This window comes from Urtica dioica, chromosome 10, assembly GCF_054948205.1.
Source record: "Urtica dioica subsp. dioica isolate 48M chromosome 10, U.dioica_male_clone48M_v1_H2, whole genome shotgun sequence".
Taxonomy (NCBI): Eukaryota; Viridiplantae; Streptophyta; class Magnoliopsida; order Rosales; family Urticaceae; genus Urtica; species Urtica dioica.
In genome coordinates, this window is record NC_142765.1 from 25,431,866 (window position 1) to 25,457,200 (window position 25,335).

At 35.5% G+C, this 25,335-nt stretch overlaps 2 protein-coding genes across 3 annotated transcripts; one reads left to right on the forward strand and one right to left on the reverse strand.

Moving 5' to 3' along the window:
* Nucleotides 1–4,992: 4,992 nt before the first annotated feature.
* On the reverse strand, nucleotides 4,993–8,910 carry LOC149384469 (disease resistance protein RPM1-like). Of its 2 annotated transcripts, none has more exons than XM_089629058.1 (5): nucleotides 8,783–8,910; nucleotides 5,721–8,572; nucleotides 5,449–5,496; nucleotides 5,297–5,356; nucleotides 4,993–5,218 (listed from the first exon to the last, which is right to left on the reverse strand). In XM_089629058.1, the coding sequence occupies exons 2-5, from the start codon at nucleotides 8,536–8,538 to the stop codon at nucleotides 5,199–5,201; spliced, it is 2,946 nt and encodes a 981-aa protein (XP_089485184.1). In that variant the 5' UTR covers nucleotides 8,539–8,572; nucleotides 8,783–8,910; the 3' UTR covers nucleotides 4,993–5,198. The 2 variants fall into 2 exon arrangements, with proteins under 2 accessions (XP_089485184.1, XP_089485185.1); XM_089629059.1 differs by having other exon boundaries at nucleotides 4,996–5,218; nucleotides 5,297–5,344.
* A 7,038-nt stretch (nucleotides 8,911–15,948) lies between these two features.
* On the forward strand, nucleotides 15,949–24,222 carry LOC149384470 (Vacuolar sorting protein 39). The gene is made up of 14 exons (XM_089628707.1): nucleotides 15,949–17,185; nucleotides 18,139–18,414; nucleotides 18,873–19,069; nucleotides 19,276–19,417; nucleotides 19,977–20,240; nucleotides 20,322–20,394; nucleotides 21,319–21,367; nucleotides 21,878–22,163; nucleotides 22,279–22,334; nucleotides 22,504–22,572; nucleotides 22,704–22,815; nucleotides 22,895–22,984; nucleotides 23,212–23,382; nucleotides 23,483–24,222. The coding sequence occupies exons 1-14, from the start codon at nucleotides 16,100–16,102 to the stop codon at nucleotides 23,573–23,575; spliced, it is 2,964 nt and encodes a 987-aa protein (XP_089484833.1). The 5' UTR covers nucleotides 15,949–16,099; the 3' UTR covers nucleotides 23,576–24,222.
* Nucleotides 24,223–25,335: the final 1,113 nt, after the last annotated feature.

Here is a 25,335-nt window from a genome sequence, read left to right on the forward strand (position 1 = left end):
TGGGAAAGAAGTGTGAAAGTTTGGTGGAGAATGACTTGGGATTAGTTTGAGTTGAAAGACGACTGCTTTGGACCGAGCCTAGCCCCTGGACAAAGGGATAAGTTTGAATTATTTTTTTTTATTTTTGTAATGAATGTTTTACACGCCATGTGTTTTCATTTGCGTTACACGTCATCCAACGTAACAGATAAAACGGTATTTGTGGATTGCGAGGATGTCAACTTGTGTTTTTTTTCCTCTGCCCTTTCGAGCATGTTGGTAAGGCAAAGTGTAACATATGGTGTAATGAAGAAGATGTCATCAAATCAAAGAGATGCAACTTTAACGACTTTCTTTTTCTTTTCTTTTATACAAAAGAAAATGTCATTTTATAAGGAGAACAGAAGCAACCCCCACCCCCCTTTTTTTTAAAAATATAATAGCAACTATTTCATTTTTCCATTTAACCTCAATATAGTCTATCAAAGTATCAAACTATCGTCGTGTAACTAAAGGTTGCAATTTTATTACTTGCATTCAAGATCTTACTATCATACTACATTACGCGCATGTATCCCGCAAGATCTTATCATCATAAATAAGATCTTACTAAAATAAATTAATACTAAGATATGCATATTACCCAATATATATACACATATTACCCAATATATATATATATATATATATATATATATATATATATGAGTTTATTAGGTATATAACCAATTTCAACGTTTAGCATTATTAAATAGTCAACGTTTGATAAATCTTAAGTAAATAGTAACTTTTCTATATTTACAGACGTAAATTCACAAATATATCCAAAAATATCATTCCCGTCCAAAACTTAATTTTTTCATTTTAATTAAAAAATATTTAAAACAAACAAATCGAGCCATTAATATAAACAATAAATCACTTTTAAAGAATTAGAATCGATCTTTTAGAAATAACATGTTGTTTATAATGTTGTTTCTAAAGTTATTTTAGAAGTGATATTTGTCACTTGTTTCTCATAGAATCTGTTGCGTTGTGTTTGAGAGTAAGGCTTGCCAATTCAAAAGCTAGTCGTTGTGGATCAATTCCCGGCATAAATAAAATATAAATAGGTATGAATAATGGTATGATTGTGATTTCTTTCTTTTAGGACAGGGTTTAATTTTGCAGGACTCAAATTAATTGCCACATTCACAATTGTCACATGTGAATGTGTACTTTTCCTCCGTTAGTTTCCTCAAATTTATTTTAAAGTTCAGAAAGTTCTAGTTTTTAGGAGATATACATTCATTTGTATTAGTAACACACTATAACAGTTAGGAATTTAAATTTTTGTTAGCCCAACCGTTCTACACTTAATCGTGATAAGTTTAGTCCGATCAACCCCCTAGATAATTTACACGCTTAGAACCGTCCATTTTTCAACTATATTTAAATATGTCAAGTCAACTATGCACTTGTAATATCGACATATATATTTATAATGCTTATACGTATATATGTTTTCTCAATAATAAACAAAAATCGTTTAATAAATAATTAATAAGTTGAAACATCGTTGTATTTATTATATGTTATATATAGTCTGTGAGATGAGATGTATATATACAATGAAATACAGCATATGGCAGATTTCCCAAATTTAATATCAAAATTTCGCAATATAATTAAGTTTCTGCTATACTGTTTTTAACATGCTCTAAGATCATGCGTGACTAACCTCATACTCCACGACTCAATATTTAGAGTTATACTAATTTTAAGTTCGAAAATGTGACATGTCGAGTGATAATGTCAACTTATGATTAACATAAATGTAAAATATATCTTCCGAAACTTGGTTGTACGTTAGATTAATTTTTTTTCCTTACACCATTGAAACGAACCGTCAAAGCGTCATCAATTTTTACTTTTAATATGCGTAATAATGCTAGATTTTTATATGAACATATATATATAGGAAAAGCTTTAGTCATCGCCTTTTTAAATTATGCAGATAGAGAACAAGGTTTTAGAATCATATTCTTCACGATGAGTGACACTTTGTCGGGAAAGGATGCATATTAATGGACAATATATAGTCTTTTTAATTGTTTTACGTATTTTAATTTCATTGTATTCAACGACTTATTTTTCAATATTTTATTGCTCATGAAGCGCAATCTTTAGAACCATCTCAACTTGCTATCTTTTTACGTTATACAATCACTCACTCTTCTTACAGCATTAAATGTTCGTTCCATTTTCCCACTTTATCAAGATGATCAACTCCACTCTATTTATTTTGTATTATGTAACCAGATTAACATTACACTATCTTCAATGCCATTATATTATTGCTATGAGTTTTTTTTAAAAAAAATTTCTATAAAATGGTCCTCAAGAGAATATATGGATAAAAATTAAATGCTTAGAGTACAAGAATAACGCAAATGAAATTTAAAAACTTCTACATGAAAAAGATGAAATGTTGATCATAAACAATCATAAGTACAACAAAATAACATGTGGATAACCCGTCTATGAAGTTAACCAGTCATTGTCAGAATACTATACGAATCATGAGCGGAAACGTTGATCTTCGTCTGTTGCAGATTGCGATTTTAGGGTTCTTGTCCGACTGAGCTACATCATACTTTAGAACTGAGATTCATATCTGAAGAAACTAACCACTCCGATTAAAGATCGGGCGATACAAAATTAGATCTAGTAAGTCTAGATTACTGAAATATAATTAAAAAAAAGTAAAATATGAAAAAGAAAAGAAAAGAAAATTTTTTTTCCCTAGGTTGAGAGTCTTCTATTGGTCGAGACTATTAGAGTCTCCGTCTCCCAAGGGAGACAACGAAACCAAAAATTGAAAGTCAAAGTCAAAGTAAAAAATGAGAGAGAGCGTATAGGGTTTTGGCTCTCCTCAAAAACTATTATTGCTATGAGTTTTTAAAGCTTAATATAACGTGAGAATAAAATATGAAAAAATATATCTTGATGTTAAAAATATGCAATTAAAACTATCACTAATAACATTATAATCTGGCTTTGTTTCAATTCCAGCATGTCACTACTCACCGTGACTAAAAAGTAATTTTGGTAAGGTTAATCTTAAAAAATCAGATTTTTTGTTACTTTTTTTTTTCGTAGATCAAATTTTGTATTAATGAGAGAAAATAGGTAGAAAGGCATCGTCAAACTGAAAAGGTTTTGGGTATTTCTTCTCATCAGGTCTCATCAAATGGCGGCTACAGTATTTCTATGGAAAGATAATTTGGTGTAAACTATTTGAATAATATACGTGGAACATGGAATCACCATTCAAAACTTAGAATTCGTAGAGCACAAAACAATTTTGTGTTTAGACTTTAGATTTCACATTACACAGAGAGACTCATTAATTAAAGACCAAAAAACTTGAAAGTCAAAGTCAGGGTATATCGGTAGTGAATACCCGATTTGACGTCATCGTGTATTGTGACGTGGCGTTGACGGTCGTTGGAGGCGGTTTTGGTTTAGGGTCGGCGAAGATGGTCGTCACACGTGACATGTAAAACGCCACGTGAAGGGTTTGCATTGGCAATCACTCTGGAAATGCAATTTGTATGGTAAATATGTTTTTATATTTTATTGATAAATATAATCTTTTTTTTTTATTATTCGTTCACCGAAGTGTCCAGTTACGCGTAAACTAACGTGCATAATGACAATGATATGCTCACAGTGGATTTCATAATATATGTTACTTTTTTTATTTATGAGAACGGGTAATTGTTACTTAGTGATTTCTTAGTAGAAAGGGATTAGTTTCACTAATACGTTCGATGACTGACGTAGAAATTACATGTTTAAATTTTTTACATATTTAAAAGTTACATGTTGCTTTTAAAAGTGCGAAAAACTTTTAACAACGACAGTTAGAAATATTAGAAGATCGTATTTTAAATATGTCGATGACTGGTATAGAAACGACATATTGCTTCTAAAAACTCTGTCACTTCTAGAGATTGTAGTAGTGAATTTACTAACCTAGAGTACATATTACCCAACCAACGAAATATATGGTGCTTGTGCTCTATAAAATTTTGCCCCGTAGTTTGTTGTCTTTAGATATCGTTGTTGAACCCAGAGATCGTTGCAAATCCAAAGTTCGTCATCGTCGAAGATCGTTGCAAAGTCGACGTTAGTCCTCGTCTGAGATTTTTGCGAAGTTGGTGTTTGTCGACGTCAAAGATTGTTAAAAAAATGTTGTAGACTGTTGCGACACCTGAGTTCGTCGTGTTAGAGAAGGGTATCATCGTCCAAAAAACTATGAAACAATAATTTTGATGTGTCTAAGATCATTGTTATTTTGGAATGGAGCGTTATAAATTGTACTTATAATAGGTACTTAATAGGCCCAAATATTTTTTTTTTATTAAGATTGAATCAGTACACGTGGTGTTCACGGCTTTGAAAATTTGCAATAAGGTCTTCTTTTAGTAGTTTGATAATTAGAAGCATGGACTAAATAGATTACACATGTATAAATCGTTACATAGGACATGTAATTACGTAAAATATGTCATGATTTTTTAATCTAATATGAATCACAAAGTTGATTATAGATCGAGTTGATCTTAATCGATCCTGATATAATATATTTGACATTCAAATTCTCAAGTTTTTTTAATATGTCTAATGAAACTATAAGCATTGCATTCCTTTATATATTATTTTGCTCTTACAAAATAAATGATATACAATCTATGCCAGAAATATTGTTTCTTTTCAATTAGATTCATACATTCATGCTTTTTACTTCATTCACACAAACAATAATTTTTTTTGGATGTGCGCGTACATAAGGTCGAAATACACTATACGATTTTTTACTTTTGCTTTTACATAGGAGTTTTTATGTATATAAAAATACACACATACATACATATATATATATACATATATATATATATATATATATATATATATATATATATTCAATAGACATGTTTATAAATGTTGTGTGTATTATATACATATAAAAGAATATATGTATATATATCTTAAGAAATAAATACATACTATATATTTATAATTATTTTTTTCTTACAAAATATCAGTTGGTATACCTCTTGGTAATCAATGTATCATCGACAGTAATATCGGTAGTCGGTATATCTATTTTTGATATACCAATAAAATCTAAACCTCGGTATCGGAATTTTAATCCTTGCGTCGAATATAGACTACTTTGCCAGCACTTTACCTATTAATTAAATAGGATTAAAATTCAACAACAAATCTACTGAAATTTTAAACTTTGAAATGTATCAACTAAACTTACTCAAGATTTCTTCAAAGTGTGAATACTCCCATTTGACTTCATTATGCTCTATCAGGAAAACTGAGTCATTACTTTATAAATAAAAAAATTCAAGGAAAGATTCTTTAGAAAGTAAACTGAAACTAACGGAATAAATTTAAGAGCAAACTTACTCAACAGCTCTTCGAAATGTGACGATTCCCACTCTCTTTCGTTATGCCCTGTTAAAGAAACATTCGCATTATTTATACTTGAAATAAATAAAATAAAAAGAAGAAGAATAAACCACCAATTCATGATGTTTATAAATAATCATATGACCTCTTTTATTTATTATTCATTCTATGATTTGAATTCAAATTTACTTGCATAAAGCAATTGAAGCCTAGTTTCTTATGAGCTGAACTATGGTAAGCACTAAAGGAAAAGTAGACAAAGGATTTACCTCGCATAATATTTTGGATCATCATAATCGTGTCCAATCCGAAAGCTGTATATTCTCCGTCAATTATGTGAGCAAATCGAACGTTGGGAACGGTTTGAAGGCTCCGAAAATCTTGGAACATCAAGAATTCCAATGGCATTTCTATGAACCCGAGGACCTTAAGGCTTTTCAAGTATTGAACTCCGAAAGGCACTTCGACGAGCAACGGGCAAGAGCCGATGAGAAACCTTTCGAGACTAATCAGCGCTCCTTCATCGATCGTCACTGAGTTTAGGCGGGTCAAATCCCCGAGGCAAAGCACTTTGAGCTTCGGAAATGTGTTTCGCTCGAAATGAAGTTCATTCCCGTGATACGCGTCGTAATACATCCCTAGTTCAGAGAGATTGCGCAGATTTTGAAGGGCCTTGATCGGATCGGTTTTCAACCTCGACCAACCGAGCCGTAACCTGACTAGATTTTCGAGGCCCTCGATCCATTTCGGCAACCTCTCTAGACGGAAATCCAGGTTAAGGTGGCGGAGATTTCTCGGGGCCGATCTCATTGACGAGAAATTTATCGTCTCGTTTTCGGTCTCTGAAGCCAAGCTGAGCGACTCGAGGCGGATCATTTTCTGAATGCATTCGCAGAGTCTCGTTCCGTCTTCGCTTCTCAGCATTTTGATGCCCAACTTTCGCAGCTCGGTCAACTCGCTTAGCTCCTTGAAAACATCGAATCCGGTGACGTTGGCCTCAACGAAATACAGCTTTTGCAGCGACTTTAGTGACCCGATTCCCTTCCCTATTTTCACGCCTTTGTGTACGCTTACGAGAGAGTCCTTTTTGTAATCTATGTGGTAAGCTAAAAGATGTCGCAGCTTATGAAGCCTATTGAACGTTACCGGGAGTGTAGAGACCCGCGATTGCTTTAGATCCAAGGTCTCCAAGTTCACCAATTTCCCGACCGACTCTGGGAGAGAATTTACTCTCGTGCCTCGGACACTGAGGTATCGCAAGTGAAATAAGTTTCCGATGCTTTTCGGAAGGTGATCTAATCTCGAAGCGTCTTCGAAATCGAGTAGTTTTAGCAGCTTGAAACTCCTCACCATTGTGCTCACGGCCGCGTTTAGCCTCTTGTCTCTGCTAAACACGAAAACCGAACGCACGTGAGAAACCCGAGTCTTGTTTTGGAGCAGAGAAAAGGCCTCGTCGAATATCGATATGCGCTGAGTCACCACCCTCTGGGCATCCGAGCAATCTCGCGAAAGGACTCGACAAAAGCCGAGATTACCCACCTTTGTAAGAATGATCTCGTGTAGAAGATCATGTACGCGACAGCTTTTCGCTTTCCCGTCGAGTTTCACCTTCGACACTTGAACCAAGCTTCTGTTTATGAGCTCAGCCAAATACTCCTCCGCGACCATTTCCAGCGACTTGTCCTTTCTCGGCTTCACAAACCCTTCGGCGATCCACTGCCGAATCAGTCTCCCGTGTCTGATAGAGCGATCCTCCGGGAAAATTCCAAAGTACAAGAAGCAAGATTTGAGATAGTAAGGCAAGTCAGTGTAACTCAGAGAGAGAATCCTTGTTATGCTCGTCAGATGTTGATTACACTCTAACTCGAAACTGAGACTGCCAAGCAACTTTCTCCACTCATCAACACTTTTGTTTTTAGTCGACAAAAGACCAGCGATGACAACGATCGCAAGTGGTAATCCGTGACATCTCTGAGCTATCTTCCAAGACATCTCTCGTAATTCCGTCGGACAAGCCTTGTCGGGCTCGGAGTGGAAAGCCTTGTTGCAGAACAGTTCCAGAGCTTTCTTCGGAGACAAAGGTTCAACGTGATGGACGTGAACGCGCGATATCGACGTTCTGCAAAAATTCGCGACCTCGATGTAACGCGTCGTGATCACTATCCTCCCGGATCTTTTCTCGTCGTCCGGTAACGCGTTCTTGATATCGGCCCAAAAATTCGTGTCCCAAACATCGTCGAAAAACACGACGTACCTCTTTCCTTTCAAGTAGTCTCTGAGGTGCGTCGTGACCGAGCTTTCGTCCATGGATTCGAGCCCCATCGGAACAAACTCCTCTCGCGCAAGACATATCTTCTTTATCAAGCTCCGAAGCAAATCGACCTTGTCGTACGACTGAGACACATCGACCCAAGCGTGGCAATCGAAATCACCCTTGGCTCGCTCGTAGACCTGATGAGCAAGAGTGGTCTTGCCTAGACCGCCCATCCCGACCAACGATATCACAGCTCGCCTCGGAGACTCACAGTCTAGCTTCTCAACCAGCTCATCTCTAGCGGATTCGATCCCGACCACTTCAGCTTCGTCGAGGAAACACGCGTCCTTTCTCGGATCAGCCCATTTGAGGTTCGAGTTTCCCGAGGCCAACCCGTGGTGTAACGAGTTAAAGCCATAGGCCTCGCCGTTCTTGTTGATCTCTCTGACGCTCCTCTTGATTTCTCGAATCTTGGAGGCGATGTCGTGGCGGGGCTTTAGCTTGACGACCAAGAAAGCGGTCCCGCGCATGAATCCGACGAAGCCGGGCCCGCGGGAGCGCCGTCGCTGGCGCGCCATTAGGTGCGTGTACTCGTCGATGACGTCTTCGAACTCGAACGCGGCTTCTCTGAGCTTTTGGACCCACAATTGAACGCCGTGGCTCGCGTGGTCAGTCTCGGCCCTCGTGTCCGCGTCGCTCAGAAAGGCCATAAGAAACTCGAGCTCGCATTTAATCCCCTCGACTTCCTTGTGGACGCCTCTCAATAAATAGGCTTCTTCGCCGAGCAATGGGATCAATTTGTCTATCACCAATCCCACTGTAGTCTCTGCCATTCAATTGATTTTACTTTCCCCAAACCCTAAAAACCTGAAAGTATAAACTGTTCATGTGCTGAACTGTTATTAACCCTAGTAGATTAAATCAACATGAATTTTTAATCTCTACAACCTAACCTAGCAAAGGATGGATTTGCAGAGACATGGTAATATAATCAAGACAAGTATATAGAGCAAATTACTCTTTAGCTTTGCATATATGGATAAAAGTAATGGCTCTGAATCTGATACAAGTGCTTACCCGTCTCTTTTCGCTTGATTGAGCAGTACTGTTCGTCCACCATTGGACTATGAATTATTGGCTGATGAAGATGAAAATGTGATCGGACTAAAATGGTTGGCTTGACTTGGTCTACTGTTTTTTGGTCGTTGATAAGGCAAATTCAAGTGCTTAATTGACAAGTCAACTTATAATATTTGACTTGAATGAACCAAAAGGTTTAAAACAACAATAGTTTTTTTTAAAAAAAAGATTAAAAGGTTTGTGAGAGATAATATTTTCATAAATAATAAGAAATGGAGACAAAGAGGATGGAAAATTAATTCTGCATTTTGGTAACAGCTATTGAAAAAAAAAATTGTGGAACCAACATTTTCAATGCTTTCATGTCGGAGTTTGTCTTCGAGCAACTCCGATGGGGTTGTCCATGCTTAAGTGGAGCTTAGGTGGAAACAACTCAAGTTGTTATAACATTGTGGACAAATTAAAATGATATAATCATTATGGTAATGATGTTCATATATGACACCAATGCTTACCAATATTTTTATACAAAATAATATAAAATAAATAAAAAAAGAAATAATATGTCTTAAAATAATATTATAGTTGACAATTTTTATGGATGCTCACATTAGAATATTTTATCTAAAAAATTTCTATCAGTAATATAAAAATTATATTTAATAATATATAATATTTATGAGCTTCTCTTCGCATTGAAGTTGTTCTTCTTAGTGTCATAATTACTAAGTTCATCGCTACCATTTATTTACGTTGCCACACCTAATACACTGCCGTGTCCTATTTTCGTATTCTTTCCAACTCTAACTGCCTTGTCTGTAGAATTCATTGGTTACATTTTTTTTTCCTTTCGTAATCATCGCTCTTCAGGATTACACTCGAAGTACATGGCTTAGCAGAGCGAAATATATAAACAATACAAGCGAAAATAACATGTAGCTAAGACCATGATTCTGCAACGACATATCGCAAGAAGGACATGATTCCAAATTAGGAAGACGTTGGATCAAAATACATAATCATTGTTAGAAAAAAGATGGACACTAGAACTAATTACTCGAGAGATGGACAATAGAACTCGAACTCACAATAGATCCCAGGATAACACAGCAAATTTGTATCGTTTTATGAGTGCGTTGATTGAGTTGCATAGAAACTTTAGAGAAGTTTTCAATAAATCACTACAAAACTTTCGAAAAGATAAAAATGAAGGTAAAAACTTTAAAAATAAATCATTCTGACACTAGTGATCTTGAAATTTTTTTATCTCGATATAAAAATGAAAGAAAAGATTTAAAAATAAATTATTCTGACATTAGTTATTTCGAAATTTTTTTTGTCATGATTTTTCAAATCGTTTCGATAATTTTGACTTTATTTATTTAGTGATTTTGAAGTTTTAAAAAAAAGAGTATTTTATACGTTTTATTTCCTCAAAAATTTGATTTTCCTAAAATGTTCAACATGGAATTTGATTTTCAAATGAAAGGTAGATTGAACTTGGTTTTCTCAAGTTTTTCTAACACATAGTTGTTCAAATTTTAAAATTAATAAAAAAGTAAAAGGGTTTTAATGAGATTTCAAGATTTAACTGATTGCATTTATATATATACTAGAAGGAGGAAACGTGCTTCGCACGTGTTGATCACCACAAAATTGTTGTTGCTAATTCTAAAATTAATTAGGTTATTTTCCAAACATAAATATGCAGATAAGATAGATTTAAACAAGAGTTAGTAATGTAATGGAAAAATGAGTTTAGAAATTCATTATTAAAAGAACAATAAGTAACAGAAAAGATGAGCTTGAAAAGTAATTGACAAAATATAAGAGATTTGAATGTGAACCGTTCAATTTCAAAAGCTGCTTGATTCTCCAAGATTTTAGCATTTATTTTCGACAATTGTAAGTAATTGAATATATTGAGTAGAATTATCTCTCGAAATAATGTTTTATTAGGCATTTTTGTTCCGAGATTTATTTAAAAATAATGTATTTATAATCAACATTTAATACGTAATATTGTGAATTTTGAACATAGTTTGTATACACACGTCATTAAATATCTATATTTTCCGTTTATTACGCATTTCACAGTTTAAGAGGATATTTTATTGTCTTTAGGTAATGTCGGAAATTAATATTTTTCCTTGAGTAAAAAAAAATAACTTAACGAAATTGAACATTAAACAAAATTTCCATTAAAAAAATTAATATTTTTCTAATTACAAAGACATTCAATTAAACGTGTGTAATAAATTTAGATAGATTTTCGTAGTGTTTTATTACAAATGTAAGGTTCACATTCCCTTTGGATAAGATCTTAAAAATCAGATGTTTAATTTTTGTATTAGAAAAAATTTTGCCTGATAATTATTGACGGTGTCATTTGACATTAAAATCTTGACATTTTCACTCGATGTTATTGTTCATAGTATAACGTATAATTGTCCATGTGAAAAAACAGGCTTTGGAAAATATATACCGATAAAATCTGAAGTTTGTCCGGTCAAGGAAAGACACTCATATTTTTAGATTCAGAAGTCATACAAAATGCTAGAGAACAAAATAAAATCTCTATAAAAACACTACACCTATTAACTAACCACAGAATCTGATTATTGGGTAAACACATACATTAACAAACAAAAATTATATACATATGGATGCAAACATTACATTTACAACAAATAGTTATAATTTTCATATTTATCTTTACGCCGGTCTAAATGCTGTATATGGTTCTGCTTTATTTAATTTAATAAAAGCGGCACTTGAAACATACAAGAACTCTATGCAAGAATCCTTGGCATTAATTCCTTGAAAGCCTGTGAATACTAGAGCAGTTCGTTCTTTAAAACGGTAGGTATCGAAATGACGGACATAAAAGAGAATGTGAGATACTCGTAGTTTGTTCACCGTAGGAAAGTACGAGAGAAATGACTATCAAAGACCTCATCTACGGATTCTTCAAATTTATGCATTATATCATCTATCTAATTCTTACAAAGAACCGACTCATAATAATAGGGACTTCAACGGAAAAACCCGCGAAGCTTTCGCAAGACAAAACGTGTTTATAGAACATTTGTTCTTGGTAACAACTTTATTAATACAACTCATACCGGACAAGAACCATTATTCAAACATCATTAGACCTATTGAGTGATGCCCATAACATCAATGAACCATTTCCAGCCACTTGGTGCCACAAAACACTTTGTTTATTTTGGTTATCAATGCCGTGAGAAATGTCTTGTCGAACAGATTAAAAGACATCGTCTTTGTCGTAAATGCCGGCCTTTTAGGTCCGAATGAAAAGCTGAGTATATCTAGTCCGTCAAAGACAGCGTGTTCGTCAGTTAATACCAATTAAAAATATCTAAAGACGGATATTTGACAAAGCAGTCATTAAAATTGAGAGGACGAGCAGCGGAGGAAATGCAAAAAGAGCGAATCGAAGGGTCAAGAGACGAAGCCATTGAAAGCGGCTTGATTAGGGTTTTGGATCGGAAGAAGAGAGAGCAGAGATTGGGCGGACTGTTCGGAGCGGCGAATTAGATCGTCGAGAGACGAGAATGAGAGGCTCGAACCGAGGTCTTGAGGCTGTGGATTTCGGAGATGAGAGCTCGAAGAGTTCGATTCAGGGTTAATGTTAGGGTTAGGGTTAGGGTTCGGTGGAAGGGAAGTGAACGGAATCGGAGGCGAAGGGTTGGTCATGACATGAGAATTTGGAATTGCAGATTTCGAGGGAAAATGGAAGAAAGTGAAGACGAACAGAGCAAAATAAAAATGGAAAGCAAAATTACGAACGACAATTAAGATAAAAAACGACAATCCAAGTTTAAAGTATAAAACAACAACGGTCCAAAGTGGAAAACGACAACCCAAGTTCAAAGTATAAAACGACAACTCAAAGTTTAAAGTGGAAAACGACAACCCAAGTTCAAGGTATAAAACGACAACTCAAGGTCCAAAATGGAAAACGACAGCCCAAGGTCCAAAGTGGAAAACGACAGTCCAAGTTCAAAGTATAAACGACAACTCAAGGTCCAAAGTGGAAAACGACAGCTCAAGGTCCAAAGTATAAAACGACAACTCAAGGTCCAAAATGGAAAACGACAACCCAAGGTTCAGAGTGGAAAACGATAACCCAAGGTCTAAAGTGGAAAACGACATACTTATTAAAGCAAAAGTGAATTACAGTTGGCTTGTTTTGTACTCTTAAATTTCTGCAGTAATCATCAAAGGTTAAATTTCCCCAAGAATCATTTTAAGCTTGATTTTAAATTTCTATGATTTTTACAGCCGATCCGTTTATTTTTTACTAATAAATCTAGATAAATGATCACACATGTTTTTCTCTTCCCCGAAATACCAACTATCCCATGCATGTTTATATTTACTTTTGGCCGATCCAATCCAAAACAAAAATGATCTGGATACCGAATTCTATAAGTAAATGAAAGAACATGTGATGAAAAGGTGACGATGAACACGACAATTTTCTACTAATTATATCTTGGTGGCGATTCTCATAATTTCACCAAAACATGATTCTGTTGGATTTTCTTTTTTCCCATGTTGACAGTCAAAAGACTGAAAAAGAATTTATTATACGAATGCTGATTATGTGATTTTAGGTATATGGTTTAGTTGGTATATTGTTTTTACTTGGTTTGTTTTAGCTATATACCCTTCTGATATATTAAATTAATATGATCATCGTACTTAAGTTGTCAATTATTTGTTCCACCAACCGTCGACCAAACCTACTCTTTTCTTTTATTATATATATATATATATATAAAGTAAAAAAAAATACATGCATACGTATACAAAAGTGATGTTTATATTGTCACTTTCTACTATCGGCTAATTTCAAAAAAAAATTTGTTTGTTCTTATTTATCTGTTACGATGACTTTGTATCCAGTTTCTCCGTACGTATATGGGATATGATTAATTATTAGAGAAGAATTATGGCCAGTACTCAGCATTCACTATAGTATTACTGTATTAGACTACTAGTGAAAAGCATGCGTAAAATGTTTTAAGCAATCTTGCTGTTGTGCTTACTCGTCTGAGTAAATTACTCTTTAGCTTTGCATAAATGCATAAAAGTAGTGGCTCTGAATCTGATAGAAGTGCTTACTCGTCTCTTTTCGCTTGATTGAGCAATACTGTTCGTCCACCATTGGGCTATGAATTATTGGCTGATGAAGATGAAAATGTGATCAGACTAAAATGGTTGGCTTGACTTGGTCTACTGTTTTTTGGTCGTTGATAAGGCAAATTCAAGTGCTTAATTGACAAGTCAACTTATAATATTTGACTTGAATGAACCAAAGGTTTAAAACAACAATAGTTAAAAAAAAAAAAGATTAAAAGGTTAGATAATATTTTCATAAATAATAAGAAATTGAGACAAAGAGGATGGAAAATTAATTCTGCATTTTGGTAACAGCTATTAAAAAAAAATTTGTAAAACCAACATTTTCAATGCTTTAATGTCGGAGTTTGTCTTCGAGCAACTCCAATGGAGTTGTCCATGCTTAGATGGAGTTTAGGTGGAAACAACTCAAGTTGTTATAGCATTGTGGACAAATTAAAATGATATAATCATTATGGTAATGATGTTCATATATGACACCAATGCTTACCAATATTTTTAAACAAAATAATATAAAATTGATATAAAATAAATAAAAAAAAGAAATAATGTCTTAAAATAATATTATAGTTGACAACTTTTATGGATGCTCACATTAGAGTATTTTATCTAAAAAATGTCTATCTAATATAAAAATAATATTTAATAATATATAATATTTATGAGCATCTCTTCGCATTGAAGTTGCTCTTCTTAGTTTCATAATTACTAAGTGCATCGCTACCATTTATTTACGTTGCCACACCTAATACAACGTCATGTCCTATTTTCGTATTCTTTCCAACTCTGCAGCTATAACTGCCTTGTCTGTAGAGTTCGTCGGTTACATTTTTTTCCTTTCGTAATCATCGCTCTTCAGGATTACAGTCGAAGTGCACGGCTTAGTAGAGCGAAATATAAAAACAATACAAGTGAAAATAAAATGTAGCTAAGACCATGACTCTGCAAAGACATATGGCAACACGGACATGATTCCAAATTAGGAAGACATTTGATCAATGCATAATCATTATTAAAAAAAAAGATGGACACCAGAACTCGAACTCACAATAGATCTTGCGGTCTAGGCAAATTTGTGTCGTTTACGAGTGCTATGATCGAGTGGCATAGAAACTTTAGAGAAGCCTTCAACAATTCTATGATAGTACATTGTTCACTTCAACCAAAGAAACTTCTCACTTTCAACTTTGTCTTTGGTTGATCATCTGACAACTGCTTCAGATTTGCAGGGTCTACTCGTACAATCTTCCCTGGATACGCGTGTTCTAAAAATATCAATTGACTCAACCAAAGTTCACACTTTGAGAATTTAGTGTATACCTATTATTTTTGGAGTCGCTCCAAAACTTACACAAAGTGCTGAGCGTTCTCATGCTCATCTTCATTTCAGGAGTGATGAACTCGTCTTATTATTTTGTAAGGCTAGATTAGCGTTTAAGCAGGTAAAACGTCTAAAATACACTTCTTAACAAACTTCGAAACAATTAGAAAGATAAAAGCGAAATCACTAAAAAATGAAAGCAAGACTTTCGTAGATAAAAAAAAAATGAAAGCAAAAATTTTAAAAATAAATTAATCTGACACTAGTGATTTCGAAGTTATTTATCTCGATATAAAAATGAAAGAAAAACTTTAAAAATAAATTAGTCTGACATTAGTTATTTCGAAAATTTTTTGTCTTGATCTTTCAGATCGTTTCGATAGTTTTGGCTTCATTTATTTAGTGGTTTTGACGTTTTTTAAAAAGAGTATTTTGTCTTATTTCCTCAAAAATTTGGTTTTCCTAAAATGTTCAACATGGAACTTGATTTTCAAATGAGAGGTAACATTGAACTTGGTTTCTCAAGTTTTTCTAACACATAGTTGTTCAAATTTTAAAATTAATAAAAAAGAACAAAGGGTTTTAATGAGATTTCAAGATTTAACTAATTGCATTTATATTTTATTTTTTTTATAATCTTAACTCGGGTAATTTTGTCATTTTCGCTCCTTCATTTTTTTCAAAGAAGGAAGTGTTTGTCTGACTGGTAGAAGAACTCCAAAAGCGTCAGCTGGGAGTTTCGTTTTTATTTACTCTTCTTCTTAATTTCTGTGGCCGGGAAATCAAATCGGACTTCGAATTGGCTCTACATTTCTTCTCCGATGGCCAAACCCTATCCGAGGACTCGCACAGTTCTCGAGCCTCTCTCTCACTCCACCGTCTTCGGAGACTCTCCGCCGCTCTCCCTCGCTCTCTCCGCCGTCTCCGATTCCCAAACCCTGATTTATATCGGTAACCAATTGGGGTCCCTGACTGTCTTCTCCGAAGAAATCGGTCCTGATCGCCGGAGCCTCTCGCTTCTCCGGAGCATTGCGGTCGGAGAATCACCGGTCGCGGCGATACAGGTCTTCAGTGAGATCGGTTGTGTTCTGGCGCTCTCCGGAGGGTTCTTGTTCCTCGGCGATTCGCTTCTCTCGCGGCCATTGCAGAGGCTGGGGTTTCTCCGTGGGATCGCAGCCTTTGCAAGGCGGCGGAGGAGCGGCGGAAATGGCGGTTCCGAGTTGCCGGAGAGCTCCGTCGAGTCGGATGAGAGATCGACCGGTGCGAGCCGGGGTTTCTTGAGCAAGCTCGGCTCCGGTATCAGGACAAATGGATTGAAGATCAAAGAGCCCGAGAGGCGTATTGGAGAAGGTAATCAACACGCTTTCTCTGTTGTTGTTGGTAAAAGACTGGTCTTGATAGAGCTAGTTAAGAATGAGCAAGATTTGGATGGACCGAACAACGTGTCGTACGTCATCCTCAAAGAAATTCAATGCATTGATGGGATTGTGTCCATGGTGTGGCTAAACGATTCGATAATTGTCGGTACAACGAGTGGGTATAGTCTGATCTCGTGCGTGACTGGTCAGAGCGGCGTGATATTCTCGTTGCCTGAAGTTTCAGCTCCGCCGCTGCCGAAATTGCTGTGCAGAGATTGGAATGTGCTTTTATTGGTGGACAATGTTGGGGTGGTCGTTGATGAACACGGGCAACCGGTGGCTGGGAGCATCGTTTTCAGCCGTGGACCGAATTCGATCGCCGAGATATCGATGTATGTGGTGGCCGTGAGAGATGGGAAGATGGAATTGTATCATAAAAAGTCGGGTTCTTGTGTTCAAACACTTAGTTTTGGCGGCGAAGGGCCTTGCATTCTTGCCGACGAGGAAGACAGAACCGGGACACTTGTTGTTGTTGCAACACCGTCCAAGGTTCTTATTTTCATTGTTTTCGCTTCAAAGTTCGTTGATTTGTTTCCTATCTGTCATTTGAATGACTTTTTAAAAATAAGTTGGGACGGTCATGCTGGTTGATTTGTGAAAAAAGTCACAGATACACCTTATGTTTCAACAGGTGCGCATGATTTTATTAGGATACTGGATGTTAGTGAAATTTAATAAGAACAGATAGTTAAAGGGTTAATATAGTGTGGTTAGAGGATATTATTACGGAAATATATCGAACAATTAGATTGGGATTGTTTTAGGAGAGCCACGGGCCTCTTGAATTATCCGGAGCTCCCGGTATATCCAAATTCCCAATACTGACTACCAAATTCTTAACAGATTTCCATATTCAGAAGTGTGCATAGATTGCGCACGCACTTATACTTTTATGTTTGATCTGATTCGATTTAGATCCGTGTTCTGCCTTGTTTTAAGAGGTTCTACAACTGTACATGTGGGTGTTTTATAGAATGCTCGTGCAAATTTCAATAAAAAAAAAAAAGAAAAAAAGAAAAAAAAAAAAAAATTTAGTAACTATTTGCTGGGTATGTTAAGTTTGGAAGAAAATAATTACTGTTGGCAATGTGTTAGTTTCAGTGGTTAGATTCTTAACTATGTATCTTGATGCTATTTCCTATTGGAAGAGCTTGAGAACTTTATGTCTTTATTAGCCTTTTATTAAATGATAAATTTTTGCTATACCTCAAAGAGTGGACGCTGATGCTGTGTTTAGTCTTCCTGCCCCTTTCCCTTTGTAATTCTGCAACATTTTGGTCTTTTAATATAAGTTCTAGTTTCTTCTAAAAATATAAAATAAGAATTTTGTGTTGAAGTTTTCCGGGTACTAAACTTTTATTAACCTCTTTTGGGTTCCACTTGTTGTTAATTTCCTTTTACAATTCGGTGAGATGCGTGTAAACTATTTTGCAAATTTCTAGGTTATTTGCTACCGTAAATTATCTCCTGAAGAGCAAATCAAAGACCTGTTAAGAAAAAAAGAGATCAATGAAGCTGTTTCTTTGGTTGAGGAGCTTGAACGTGAAGGTGAAATAACAAAGGATATGCTCTACTTTGTACATGCTCAAGTGGGGTTTCTCTTGCTATTCGAATTGCATTTTGAGGAAGCAGTGAATCACTTTCTGCAGTCGGAGACCATGCAGCCTTCAGAAATATTTCCATTCGTAATGCGAGATCCAAATCGCTGGTCCTTCCTGGTATATTAACTTATGTCCCTCTATTACTTTATTCAATATTCTATTATTTAAATAAGATATTGAAATAAAAAAGATAATAGAAAAGGTTAATGACTGATTCTCCATTTGTAAACTTGAATCAAGTGGGGGTATATAGCTGTTTAAGAGTTATGAAACGTGCTTGCTCTGAAAGGAAAAGGCTAAGGTCTTATAGGGTTTCTAGACTTGATATTACTACATTTCACATTCTAAATTGCCTTTTCTCATTCAGAATTCAAAGCACAAAAGAACCTTTCATTCTCTAGAAACCCAAATTAATGCATGTTTTGAACATGTTTTATAGCTATGCAGAAAATGTAGTGTTTATATATAGATGAATTTATGGCATACAATTACTAACTTCGTGGGTTCTATGAAATCATTTTGAAATTTGAGCTCCATAACGATGCTATAATTATTATTATTTTTTTTTTGTCAAGGTTCCGAGGAACCGATATTGGGGTTTACATCCTCCTCCTGCCCCTCTGGAAGATGTTGTAGATGAAGGGTTGATGGCCATCCAAAGGGCTCTTTTCCTGAGAAAAGCAGGAGTGGAAACTCCGGTGGATAACGATTTCATTTCTAACCCACCGAGCCGAGCAGAATTATTGGAGACTGCTATAAAGTCAATCTCTAGGTTCCTACATCTACTTTTTCTTTTGTTTGCTTTGCTGTCAGATTTCCTGTTACATGTCTGAGAATCAAAGGGATAAGGGTAGTCTAATCTTCCAATTTTCTTTTACTGTAGTTTAGTTTCTGTGCTACATGCTCTTCATTTTTAACTATTATTATGCCATTTTTAGTTTCTTGGAGATGTCACTCAATACATGTTTCCTTTCACAGGTATTTGGAGGTTTGCCGCGAAAAAAAGTTGAGTGAAGCCGTGAAGGAAGGAGTTGACACACTTCTGATGTACCTCTACAGAGCTTTAGATCGCGTTGAAGACATGGAGAAGCTGGCATCTTCTACAAACTCTTGTATTGTGGTATGTCCTCCAATTTTGACTACCACATTGTATATGCCTCTTTCATTTTAGTCTTTTGCATTTGGAGATATATATTTCCACAAAATATTCGGTAAGATGTTATTAAATATGATTGCCTAGGAATATAATCATATATTATAAATATTACCTCAGTTGCAGTCCATGGGAAGCATGAAACTCTTTGAAGTGAACTTTAAACCTAGTATACTCATGGAGTTCCCCAATGTAATAGGATTTAATGCATGAAACGCATCAAATGATATTCATAATTCAGATGAGGGAGCTCGAGTATAGACAAAAAAGTTAAGATTTTGACAATGTTGAGAATTGTAGACTTGCAGTTTTAGGTTACCATAAAACTTCTCCAGTTTTGAAGTAAGTTCACTATGTTTGATTGTGGGACCTAGATTGATCCACTTCATAAGCCTCCAATATGAAGACAATGTAGTGTTAGAGGATGTAAGTAAATTGGGGAAATCTTAGTTACGCATTTCAAAACAGATACCATTATCTGGAGCGTGCTTGAGGGGTGACTGTACAAATTACGTGGGCGGTGCAGGAGGAGTTGGAGACTCTATTAGATGACTCTGGGCATTTGCGAACACTCGCTTTCCTACACGCAAGTAGAGGAATGAGCTCTAAGGCCCTTTCGATTTGGCGCATTTTGGCTAGAAACTACTCTTCCGGACTCTGGAAAGATGTTCCTTCGGAAAGTACTGTAGAGAATACGAGTCTCTCCAGCAAAGTGATTGCTGCTTCTGAGGCCACCAAGATTCTGGAGGAGTCATGTGATGCACAACTTGTCCTTCAACATCTTGGATGGGTACATTTTACAAACTGTCTTTCGTTGCGGCTTGTGAGCCATGAACGGATGAGCTGAATGGTGCTTATTTTGTCTTGTTAGATTGCAGATATCAATCAGGCTTTTGCAGTTCAGATTCTAACGTCTGAAAAAAGAGAGAATCAACTTCCTCCAGGTGCACATCGTGATCATGACTTTGTTAAAGTTTGTCTTTTGTGTTTCTTTTGTTTGGTTTAGATTCTATTTATTTTGTTTTTATTTTATGAAATAAGGTTGAATGTTGAGTCATTGCATGTTGTATGGATTGTGTCAACAACACTAGGTTTATGTGTAGTTAAGAAATTTGAATGCCAAAGCCAGACGTTTCTGGTTCTCATAGATTATGTTTGGAAAATGTGAGAGACATTCACTTTTCTCTATTGTGTTTCAAGGTCTGTGAATGAATATTTTGAGGGAAAGGAAAGGGCAGAAAGTGAGAAGAGGGACACGCCCCATGTGTCCAAATGTTTTGGATTTTCATTTTCCGCTCGGTTTTCCAAGGAAAATGAAATCCCAACTTTAAAGTTCATACACACTTTCCCAAAAAAAAAAAAAAACCCCCTTGAATTTCCCCCTATCCGAACAACATAAGGAATTTACAATGGATTCTGATGTAAAATATCATTTCGGTTTTGGGTGCTAAAAAGTATTTATTGGGAGAAACTGTTTAGCGTTATTTATAAGTAGCCAAAATCAGTTATGAATTGTCATTTAGTTCCCTGCTAGATTGATTATTTCTCCCACAAATTACGTCATGATGCAAACCGTCATTGAGAAAGCTATTCCAGCACTCACACACACACACACACACACAAAATATATATATATATATATATATATATATATATATATATATATACAGTTTATATGATGACAGATAGATACAGGGTATTTGTTTATAGCACCCAAAACCTAAAGGGTATTTTCATTACCTACTTCATCTTATTTCTAACCTGCCACTTTCTGCATCATGATTGTTGATACGTGCTTAGCCTTTGGATTGTATTGGAGTTTTCTTATTTATAGACACTTACTGTGTAAATATCTTTAATTATTGCAGATGAAGTTATTGCAGCTATTGACCCGTCTAAGATAGAAATTTTTCAAAGGTATGTTGATTCCACGCATTGCGATATTAACTAAAACACCCGTAAATTAAACTTTATAGAGAGAGCTGTGTTACGATCTCTAGACAACTCCCAGGCTTGAGATTATGCTCTTTTTTTTAGTTGATGCAACACAGCAATTTAGTTTGTTTTTGAACTCCATAGAGAAGTGACTCCGAACATATTACAACCCTACTTCTCGTGAGTGCCCATTTATTTTGAAAAACCAAATTCATGAATTGTATCATCGTGTCATGGTCATTTTCTTTTTTCTTTTTGTATTTATATGTTTTGGTAGTTGCTGGTAGCTGGATTAGTTTACGCAATACATAACGAAGGCTTTAAAAATATAGTGAGAGGTCAAACAACTATTACTTTCCTTTCCTTTCCAAGTGAGCTTGTACACAAGGACTCGTTTCTTGATAGCCAACGTGCTTGGAAGTGAGTAGATTATTGTTCTTACTTGCATCATGATCCCTTAAAGAATCTTGCACTGAGCAACATACTTTGTAGGTATCTTCAGTGGTTGATTGAAGAGCAAGATTCAAGCGATACTCGCTTTCATACACTCTATGCTCTTTCACTTGCCAAATCAACAGTTGAGGCTGAAGAAGAAACCAACTCTCCACACCCTGACACTGGAATAGTAAATGGGAGAACAATCTCTGATTCCAGAGAAAATTCGATTTTTCAAATTCCTCTTCGCGAAAGACTGCAGATATTTCTGCAGTCTTCCGACTTCTACGATCCAGAGGAAATTCTCGATTTGATTGAAGCATCTGAGCTGTGGTGGGAAAAGGTTAATTTTAACTCGTTCGCAAACTTGTACAAAAGTAGTTTGCATCAATTTATCTATGTAGTTTGGTCATCTGGTGATTCATTATAATGGATCCACTCGTGACTCGACTCTACAGGCTATTCTGTACAGAAAGCTTGGTCAAGAGACATTGGTGCTCCAAATATTGGCCTTGTAAGTAATGTTACTTCTGCCGAATACTTACTTTCTTTATTTAAGGTGTTTGGACTGCAACTCGTCATGACAAAAAAAAAGAGAAAGAAATACATGAATGTTTATCATCAATATCCATTACCGTGGGCATTGTTTTAAATTGAAATTCATTGTGCTATTTACTTTTCAGAAAGTTGGAAGACAGTGAAGCCGCGGAACAATATTGCGCAGACATTGGAAGACCAGATGCCTATATGCAGTTTGTTTTCTCTCCTTCCACAGACACACAGATATATAGACACATGAAAACAAAATAATCTGATAGTTCTTAACCAATGAGTTTTGTATCTTCTGCCTCACATATTGTATTCATGATGGTTATGAACTTAGGTTACTTGATATGTATTTGAATCCGCAAGATGGTAAAGAGCCTATGTTTAAGGCGGCAGTTTGCCTTCTCCACAACCATGGAGAATCTCTGGACCCTTTACAAGTCCTTGAGGTATATATGTTATTTGCTCATTATGTGAACCTTCAAAAATGTCTCATCAAATCTCACAGAAAGTTTTCTTATGTTGCAGAGATTGTCTGCGGATATGCCCCTTGAACTTGCCTCCGAGACTATACTTCGTATGTTGAGAGCTCGGCTGCATCATCACCGTCAAGGACAAGTATGTTTTCTCGGAGCTTGATGTTTCTTGTTTCTAGACCATACCGTATCTTCAATCTGATGCTATAGGGCTCACTAAGTGTATAATTTGACACCCATTATACTCCGTTAAAGTGCCCTTCAGTGTAGTTCGTATTTGCGATCAATATAGCATATACTTAATTAGATCTGGTACGGGTTTCACAGAAGGAGCGTTTATGGTTTTTGTTTTTGTACATCACATTCCAGATCGTGCACAATCTATCCCGTGCTTTGGACACTGATGCACGGTTAGCGAGATTGGAAGAGAGATCAAGGCACGTGCAGATCAACGATGAGAGCCTCTGCGATTCTTGTCACGCACGCCTCGGGACTAAACTCTTTGCAATGTACCCTGATGACACCGTCGTCTGTTACAAGGTCGGTGAACCAGAGTAATATTTAACACGAAAAAAAAATGGATTTTATGATACTTGGCGTTCCATTTGTTTATGGTGAATAAATATTTTATCATGGCCAGTGCTTCCGCCGGCAAGGCGGCTCGACTTCGGTTACAGGTCGCGATTTCAAGCAAGATATCCTTATAAAACCAGGTTGGCTTGTTACCCGATGATAATGAGTCGGAGAAAGAAAAGAACATGGTCGTGATCGGATTGTAATTTAAAGCGAAAGCGTGGCGGTCCCTAGAGCTCGTGGTTCTCGGCCCAACACTGAAGCTTGGGATCAGGGAATTTTAGATTTCAGCCTATCAACGTGTGATTGTGAATCTGCAGTATTTACACGGTCACAAAAAAAAAAAAAAAAAAAAAAAAAAAAGAGTCTCCATTAGCTAGTTCTGTTTTTTGTTCATTCTGTATTTTTGTGCAGTGCTTTTGTTATGTAGGTTGATCTGACCTTTAATTGCCAGAGGAAGTTGGAGAAAGGATACCACACCCCAAAGTAGGGTAATGAAAAGAGAAATAAAGAAAGGATATTTACTTGATATTCAATCAAAGAGAAGAAAAAAAAAATCCGTGTGTTTATGTTCGGCACTTGGAATATTTAATTCTCTTTTGGACATTTGAGCTGATTTGTCTGTAATTAAATATTGACAGTGAGAGTTGTTAGGCATATGTCCTATCGTTCGTTTACTAGAAGCGTTGGAGATGATTAGGAATTCGGACTTAGTAATCACAAACATTTTAGTTATAAAATTTGTAAATGTAATGGGGGATTTGACTTTTTATTGCCGTTGCGGAATGATGCGACTAATTGAAACCTTTGCTTTTTTGCCCTTTAAATTTCGTAAAGACGTGAAGATTTTATGCCAGTATCATTTTATAATAATATAGTAATTTTAATGGCAATAAAAATTTGAAAATTAGTTCCAAAAGTGATGATTTAGAGACTACGACAGACACTCCATCTCTCCTTAGATTGGAGGATACCGGAAAATGGTCTCACTTTATTTCTTAAAGAGAGTGATGGTTGAGAATTAAGAAATCTCTTAGTTTTTTTTTCGTAGAGTGAAAAAAGAAAAAAGAAAATGAGAGAGAATGTTGGTTTAGAAAATTGATAAAGCGATTCTAGAAAAGACATACATGATACTCAAAACTTAATATTTTCTGCAAAATAATTATTGTATTTTTGTTTGTCAACAAAAATAAATATCATCTACGTGAAAATCTATATTAAAAATATGATAGGTCCATGGACAAGTTCTTGTTTAAATCACCACATATGGTAGACAAAATTCAATGCAATAAAATCATCTATCATTTTATCTCCACAACCAGAACTGTAGGCTTTAATAGTTCGCCCAAACCATTAACCCCACCGTAAAGAAACGCTATGGGTACGTGTCCCTATCTATCAACTTCACTTCACCTTTTTTTTTCGCTTCCAATAAATATATGTTCACACAAAAGCAGTTATTTCAAATTTTCAATAAGAAAAAGGAAAAGCTGTGGAACAAGATCACTGATGAGTTAAGATATTGGTCCCTACCGGTGAAGTACTTTTTTAATGTCATTATTAGAAAGAAAAAGCTATTGCTAGCCATAGAAATGGCATCCTACGATACTTTTGTCTGGTCCTCGTGGAGCTATTTATTTAACTCTCTCTAAATTTACTGTGTATTTATAATGATTATAAATATGATTATATTCCTATTTATAATCTGGAATACTTTATCACGAACGACGAAACATTATATTGTATCCGAGTCACGCCTACTTTGAGTCATCAGTCACGAGCTATTATGCTGTATGACAAACGACAAACAAATTGTTTTAGATAATATAGATAGATTATTTTTAGATACTACAGGTAACTGTTATCGACGGATAAATCGCGTATTCACGGTTAAACTGATGCCTATTCATAAAGAATTAA

Excerpts from the sequence above, each read along its gene's own strand:
- LOC149384469 (XM_089629058.1), bottom strand. The coding sequence starts at position 8,538 with ATGGCAGAGACTACAGTGGGATTGGTGATAGACAAATTGATCCCATTG. Across the intron at positions 5,497-5,720 it reads GATCCAAAATATTATGCGAG|GGCATAACGAAAGAGAGTGG; the intron begins GTAAATCCTTTG and ends TTTCTTTAACAG. Across the intron at positions 5,219-5,296 it reads ACACTTTGAAGAAATCTTGA|GTAAAGTGCTGGCAAAGTAG; the intron begins GTAAGTTTAGTT and ends TTTAATTAATAG.
- LOC149384470 (XM_089628707.1), top strand. The coding sequence starts at position 16,100 with ATGGCCAAACCCTATCCGAGGACTCGCACAGTTCTCGAGCCTCTCTCT. Across the intron at positions 20,241-20,321 it reads TCCTTCAACATCTTGGATGG|ATTGCAGATATCAATCAGGC; the intron begins GTACATTTTACA and ends TTGTCTTGTTAG. Across the intron at positions 22,335-22,503 it reads GTGCTCCAAATATTGGCCTT|AAAGTTGGAAGACAGTGAAG; the intron begins GTAAGTAATGTT and ends TTTACTTTTCAG.